This window comes from Aythya ferina (assembly GCF_964211825.1).
Source record: "Aythya ferina genome assembly, chromosome: 1".
NCBI classification, from domain to species: domain Eukaryota; kingdom Metazoa; phylum Chordata; class Aves; order Anseriformes; family Anatidae; genus Aythya; species Aythya ferina.
The window spans coordinates 48,110,203-48,118,033 of record NC_140296.1 but is presented as its reverse complement, the minus strand read 5'-3'; the positions used below and the strand labels follow the sequence as shown (position 1 = coordinate 48,118,033).

The 7,831-nt window shown below is 48.6% G+C and overlaps 1 protein-coding gene across 1 annotated transcript; it reads left to right on the top strand.

The window, feature by feature from the left end:
- The first annotated feature begins 3,383 nt into the window (after positions 1 to 3,383).
- On the top strand, positions 3,384 to 6,565 carry SLITRK1 (SLIT and NTRK like family member 1). The gene has a single exon (XM_084506788.1). The coding sequence runs from the start codon at positions 3,684 to 3,686 to the stop codon at positions 5,760 to 5,762; it is 2,079 nt and encodes a 692-aa protein (XP_084362914.1). The 5' UTR covers positions 3,384 to 3,683; the 3' UTR covers positions 5,763 to 6,565.
- The last annotated feature ends 1,266 nt before the right edge of the window (positions 6,566 to 7,831 follow it).

Genomic DNA, 7,831 nt, shown 5'->3' with positions numbered 1-7,831 from the left:
ATCAACCTCATCCAGGAGCAGGTATTTCCTTAAAACAATTAGAGACAAGCCCCTTCTCCAAAGATATATATTTCGATACGTTATTCAAGAAGATCAGAAAATCTGGAAATTTAGGATTATGGCACTGGATAGGTTTAGAAACAGAATTATTTCCTGGCACTGACACACCTTTCCTGTGTAACTTGACTTAAAGAACCAAAACTTCAAATATCAAATCTAAAATGGATATCTTTTTCTTCTTCCCTGACTTGTCTTGTAGATGACAACCTTTACATGGCAGATGCTCTCTCTCAATACATATATGACATATATAAATCTCTCTTTATAGTTCCAAAGTATACAGCTGCAAGTACAAAAGACTCCTTATCTAAATACTCTCTCTTGGAAGTTACATATTACCCATAAATACTGTTACATCTTCTGACAAATTTTTACCTTCTTTTTCCACTTTGAAATTCCAAGGCCTCAGATGGCTTCCACTACTTCCCACCTCTCAGCACATCTCTTGGAAGAAGCAGGCTATTTGTCCTTCATGCTTCAACAGCAGATCATTGTCTCCTTCCTTTTATTTGATTCGTATTTATTTATTTCATATCTTGTTAATATTCAGCTTCTCTGGTTGCATTTTGATTGTTTTTACGGTTCCTGAGCAATTTTAATAACACGAAGGTAAAGATGCTTGGAAGCTTTATTCTCGGGCAGGAAGAGAACAAGCTCTTTGGTCCTCCTGCCCCACTTCCCTGTGAGCATTCAACACTCTCCAGAATTTCAGCGTTTCCTCCCCCGTGCCTTCACTCACGGAGATCGGGTAGCCTCTGCTAACTCCTGCCCCGGCCCCCTCCCGTCCCTTGTCCCCGCCCTAAGCCTGCTCCTTTCCCCTGACTCTCCCACCTCCGTCCACGGACTTTCACGGGAGCCTTCTTGCCTCCGGCTCCCCCTGCATTTCGACGCTGCAATTCTTGATCCACGGAACGTTTCCAGCCAGCCTAGATCCCTCCCACCCCCCGGCATGCACCGAGAAGCAAAGTCAAAGAAACCGACAGGAGAAATGAATTAATGCGCCTCAACGTGGCGCCAAGTCTCTTTTTCCTCTTTTTTTTTTCTCCTAATTAAACCACTAATATATTTCTTGTGGTGCTTTCTCTCTCAGTGGCATTTTATCTCTTCTGTCCCGTTAGTAATTTATTGGGCAGGCGTTTTCAGAGCCAGTATTAGTCTCTTTCTCTCTTTTTGTCTGTTTCGTTTCTCTCTCTTGTCCCGTTTCCTCCCCCAGCTTCCCTCTCCTTCCGCAGTCCCTGACCACCGCAAAGGCCAAATCTTCATCCTGGGGACCCGAAACGGCCATGGCAACTGTTGTAATTTGTCCGTGGTCTAATTGCATTAATTTGATAAGATCATCGTCAGCAGGATGTCTAATTTACTTGGAAGCAGCAGTCAGGGAGAAAAAAAAAAAAAAAAAAAAAGCTTTGACCAAATTAGCATGCCGCCGGGACCAAGGGTGCAGTCTCCATATGGCTCCCTGGTTTTCCCTATAAATAAACCTCCTCCGGTCCACCTCCGCGGTTGCATCCTCCCATACCAGTATGCCGCAAAGTTAATCGGCGGCGCCGGACAGGAGAGGCGCAGCCCCGGGCTGCAGGAGGCACCCGGTGGCTGCCGCCCCCGCCGCCACCCCCGCCGCCACCCCCGCCTCCTCTGACAAGGCACGGGGAAAAGCAGCTTTCCACTTGCACCACCGGAGGGAGGTGCAACTGGTTCTTTGCTCGTAGGCATCTGAAACCCGTCCAAACGATGCAGAAACTTTTGCGTGCCTGGCTCCTTTCTTTAAGGCCAGGCACCGATTTTTTTCCGCTGTGTAATCTCTTTTGTCAGAAGGGTGGGAGCTGGAAAGGGCGGCAGGGGGTGGGGGTGGGAGTGGGGGGTGGGGAGCAGCTGTTGTATTTCCACACAGCGCGTATTAGGAGTATCCCTAGAGAAATATATATGCGTGCACATACGTGCCTATGTAATTCTATGTATGTAGATAAGAATGTCAAAATGCACAGCTGTCAGTATCAGCCTTCTCCCCTCCTTAAGGGAGACACTGTACTCTGTAGGTACCGTGAATTGTTAACAGTGCAGTAATCCCCTCCTCCCTCTCCCCTTCCTTCTCCGTGGTCATCTAAATTATATATATATATATATATATATATATATATATATAATGCAATAATCTACGGTTCTACATTGTATGGAGAACACCAGAAAGCATGAAAAGCTATAGACTGCAGAGGAGGAAGAAATGCATTTAAAGCAACGATAAAAATGGCGTGCAGGATAATTACCTCAAATTGCTATTCGCTTGACACCCTGACACTAATTCTGTACAAGCCATTGGGACATACAATAAGGCACATAAACCTTCCTCGCCTGCTTGTGCAGGTATGAGTGTGTGTGAAAAGGGGCAATAGGGATCAGGTCGGGAGGAGGGGAACACTAAACTTTCCATCTTAAAAAAGAAAAAAAAAAAAAGAAAAAAAAAAAAGAATAAATTAATTAATCTATTTAAGAGAAAGCAAAGCATCTAAACAGATCGACAGTTTATAATGCCAGCGTTTTTAACGCTTGCTCTGTATGTGAATTGATTTTTTTTTTTTTCTCCAGCATTCCCTCAGCAGTCGGATTTTTGCCACTGCAGCTCAGCAGAGGGTGTCAGATCTTTCAGAGTGCACCAGGTTGAAACGAGCAGAGCCTCTTAGCAACTCTCCCCCTGCGTGCCTGTGAGTGTGTGCGAGCTTAGCGTGCGGCTCGGCAGCAGCGGAAGAAAACGGAAAGAAGAGCGAGCGAGGGCGCGGGCGACGAGGGGAGGCAGCGCGGCCGGCAGGGCGAGGCGAGGCGCGGCGCGGTCGCTCGGTCGGTCTGTCAGTCCGTCGTTCTGTCGGGGAGCTCCGACCCCTCTGCAGGCTCCCGCCGCAGGCAGCATGGGCAGCGGCGCAGCGCAGCGGGGGCAGGGGGCGCCGCGCAGCGCCGGGGGCTCGGCGGCCATCGCCTAGGCAGCGTCTTCAGCACCGGCAGCCCGGACAGCTCCCGGCGGGCGGCCCCGCGGCCCCGCGCCACAAGGTCAGCCCGGCGCCGAGCCCGAGCCGGAGCGGGAGCCGCGCACACGCGCAGCCTCCGCGCACACCGCGGCGCGCTCCACCCGCTCCTCTCCGGCATGCTGCGGCTGGCAGCGGCCGGCACCGTTTCCCTGACGGTGAGACAGCCCGGCCGGCAGATCTCCGCTTAGCTTCTTGCCCGGGAACCGTCAGGGAGGGAGGGGGGTGGGGGGAGAATCGAGAAGGGGGATTATTTTTATTTTTTTCCTCTACCTTTTTTTTTTTTTTTTTTTTTTTTCGTGCCTTGCAGTACGTGCCTGGATAGTTTGTGGATATAATTATTGACTGGAATCCGGGCTGTTGCAATTCTATGTGTGTGCTGCGGGGGAGGGGGGGGAGAGAGGAGAAAAGAAAAAGCCCCCCCCGCTCCTCCGCCGACCCTTCTTGCTTCCTCTCCCCGCATTTCCCCCCCCCAACCTCGACCCCCCCCCCCCGTTGGTGGTGTTTCGGACATTTCATGTATTGAATGGACTGGAATTGCTTTCCGTGTGAGAAGGATGGTTGCTGTTACTTTGTGATGAAATCGGGAATGAATTGCTCGGTTTAAAAATGCTGCTTTGGATTCTGTTGCTGGAGACGTCTCTTTGTTTTGCTGCTGGAAACGTTACAGGGGACGTTTGCAAAGAGAAGATCTGTGCCTGCAACGAGATAGAAGGGGATTTGCACGTAGACTGTGAGAAAAAGGGATTTACCAGCCTGCAACATTTCACCGCCCCAACTTCCCAGTTTTACCATTTGTTTCTGCATGGAAATTCCCTGACTCGACTTTTCCCTAATGAGTTTGCTAACTTTTACAATGCAGTCAGTTTGCACATGGAAAACAACGGTTTGCATGAGATTGTTCCTGGGGCTTTTCTTGGGCTGCAGCTGGTGAAACGCTTGCACATAAACAACAACAAGATCAAATCGTTCAGGAAGCAGACTTTCCTGGGGCTGGACGATCTGGAATACCTCCAGGCAGATTTTAATCTATTGCGGGATATTGACCCGGGAGCATTTAGGGACTTAAACAAACTAGAGGTGTTGATTTTAAATGACAATCTCATCAGCACCTTGCCCCCCAACGTGTTTCAGTATGTGCCGATCACCCACCTCGACCTCCGGGGAAACCGTCTTAAAACCTTGCCTTATGAGGAGGTCCTGGAGCAGATCCCAGGCATTGCTGAAATCCTGCTAGAGGATAACCCCTGGGACTGTACTTGCGACCTGCTGTCGTTGAAGGAATGGCTGGAAAATATACCCAAAAATGCTTTGATCGGCAGAGTGATTTGTGAAGCTCCCACTAGGTTGCAGGGCAAAGATTTAAATGAGACCACAGAGCAAGAGCTGTGCAAAAAGAACAGAGTGGATTCTAGTCTAGCTGCTCCCCCTGCTGAAGAAGAAACCTGTGATCCTGGTCCCATTCCAACCCCCTTTAAAATACATGGCAAGGAAGACCCTGCCACACCAGGATCTGGTCCAAATGGAGGTACAAAGATTCCTGTCAACTGGCAAATCAAGACTAGACCCACTGCTGCTGTGTCGACAGTTAGCGCAAAGAGCAAGCTACTGACTACATTGTCCTGCCCTCAGATATGCAGCTGTGATCAGATCCCTGGCTCGGGTTTAAAGGTTAATTGCAATGACAGGAATGTGAGCAGCTTGGTGGATTTGAAGCCTAAACCATCCAATGTGCAGGAGCTGTTTCTGAGAGACAACAAAATACACACCATCAGGAAATCCCACTTTCTGGATTACCGGAAACTTAATTTACTTGATTTGGGCAACAACAACATAGCCACCGTTGAGAACAACACCTTCAAGAACCTCTTTGATCTCCGATGGCTGTATATGGATAGCAACTACCTAGACACCCTGTCCCGGGAGAAATTTACTGGGCTGCAAAACCTGGAGTACCTGAATGTGGAATTTAATGGGATCCAGCTGATCATGCCTGGAACCTTCAATGCAATGCCCAAACTGAGAGTCCTCATCCTCAACAACAACCTACTGAGGTCTCTCCCAGTCGATGTCTTCGCCGGGGTCTCACTTTCCAAACTGAGCATACACAACAATTATTTCATGTACCTCCCGGTAGCGGGGGTGTTGGACCAGCTCACCTCCATCACCCAGATCGATCTGCATGGCAACCCGTGGGACTGTACTTGCCCTATTGTGCCTTTCAAACAGTGGGCGGAGATGTTGCGCCCCAAGGTGATTATGAGCGATCTGAGGTGTGAGTCCCCAGAAGATTTCTTCAAGGAGGATTTTGAGTCTCTCTCCAATGACGTGATTTGCCCTCAGCTGAAAATATCACCCACACTAAGTTCTACCAACAAAAACAGCACCGGCTTTGCAGAGACAGGCACTCACTCCAACTCCTACTTGGAGACCAGCCGGGTCTCCATTTCGGTGCTGGTGCCAGGGCTCCTGCTGGTTTTTGTGACCTCTGCTTTCACGGTGGTTGGCATGCTGGTGTTCATCCTGAGGAACAGAAAGCGGTCCAAGAGGAGGGACGCCAACTCGTCTGCATCTGAAATCAACTCTTTGCAGACAGTCTGCGACTCATCCTACTGGCACAACGGGCCCTACAGCACCGACGGGGCCCACAGGGTTTACGATTGCGGCTCCCACTCCCTGTCGGACTGAGGCGGGGGCGGGGGCGGCCGCCACCCGGGGACCGGCCCTGCGCTGCTAGTCAGGAACGTCTCTGCACCTCGGTTTCCTTCTGTGAGAAATAAAACACGCGCGCACTCGCCCTTGTCCCCCACTGCAAGCGCTGTGCCCGGTGCTCGCTGCGGGGAGGCCGGCGCCGGGCCGCAACCCCCCCCAGCTCGGCGCAGCCCCCCGCGACGGGAGCACCCCCCGCCCGTGCTCCGCCGGGGCGGCAATGGACGAGCGAGGACACTCTTCCTGCTGCCCCGGCAGCGAGAACCACGGCTGTTGGTTTTGTTGGGCTTTTGTGTTGTTGTGCTGGGAGTCGTTTTGCTTTTCCGCCTTCTTCCCTTTTGGACGCACCCCTCTCCGAAAGGCGAGGAAGAGGAGGGGGACGGAGGAAAGGCTGGTGTCAGCCTCCTCCTGACAGCAAAGCAGGAGCGGAAAGTTGCACGAAGGCATGAATGTAATGTAAATAAATGACTCCGACTCCGAAACGGACAAATGAACAAAAAGCAAAATAATAATAATTAAAAATAAAGACAGACAAACAATCAATCAAACAAACAAACAAACAAAAAAAACAAAAACAAAAACAAACAAACAAAAAAAAAAAAAAACAAAAAACAAGTGCTGCATGGCTCGCATGGATACAACGCACCCCAGGGACGCTCCAGCCCCCAACTGGAAGCAACGTCTAGTTCACACCATCATCCCTCTTACCTGATAAGTCCCTTCATATCAAACCTTCTATATAAGAAATACAGTATAATAATAATAAAAGTGCCATTTCGCCATTTTTGTGTGATCAATAGGCAGTAGAAATCGTACTTTTACTGTGGAAAAATGTAAAGGTTTTATTTAAGACATAGTTGCATGAATATTCTCATCTGTTTTTTTTTTTTTTTTTTTTTTTTTTTTCATTGAGGAGGGGATGACTTTATTGGGAGATACCTGTTTTCTTGATGGAGGGTTTAATTTCTTTTTTGGGGGGAGGGGAGGAGGCTTTGATTTTGTTTTCTCTCTCTTCTTTTTCAATATACATATTCAGTATTGCCTTTCCATCTGAATGTAAAAATTAGTACCCTTGATTTATATTATGGTAACAGTGTAAACATTCAAAGAAAAAAAAAAAAATCCAAGGCAGTTAAGCATGACCAATTAATGTCACTCTAGTGCTTAGGCTGCAAAGTTTAATGGTAGAAAATTCTGTGCTGTTGTAAATCTTACTATAACTTGAGGAAATCAGAACTGAGGAAGCAAGTGAAACTTACTAATTCTATTCGAGGATTTTATAATGGCATATTTTTTCAGTATTAAAGTGAAAATGTTTTCAACTCCTGGTCCTTACCATTTTTCCAGTACCAGCACTTGCAAGTGGGTTATTTGGGTTTAGGGGACAGAGCCTCCTTTCAGTGCTCTGTGTGTGTGCTTCTCCCTTCCCCCCCCCCCCCGCTTCCCTCTCTCTCTCTCTCCCTTCCTCTCTCTCATTCATTCACACGCAGAGGCATAAACACTCTTTCCCAATGTAAATAACACACAGAAGTTTCCTGCCTCCTCTTCCTTGCCTCTCCCTCTCTCTCTCCTTTGTAATGTGGCAGTGAATCCCTTTATTAATACTGTGAATCTCTTGCTGCTGCTGCCACCCCTTCTGCACACACTGCAGATATATTAGGGATGTTAGTGGGAATTTGATTTAATTGACTCTGCCTACCTCGGTCTCATTAAACCAGAGACAGCTTTCACTGGTCAGCACTTCAGTCCTGTATGCAGTTTGCTGGACTGCTGACAAGGTGAGGCTACTGGATGCGGCTGGGCTCCAGCAGCTACTGAAAGTGGGAAAACTAATTAGTGAAAGGACTTTCCCATCCCTGCTCTGGATTGCTGCACCTTTAATATTAGATGCTGAAACAAACACAGTGCAGGGTTGTGGTTAGACTTCAGGCAACTTGCATTTGTTCCTGTTTGTGTATGGGAAAGTGCCCCTCACCCCTGTAATACTCGTAGAGGCAAAAGCCCCTGCAAATCACTTGTAACTCAGAGCTCAAGTCCCAGTGGAGATA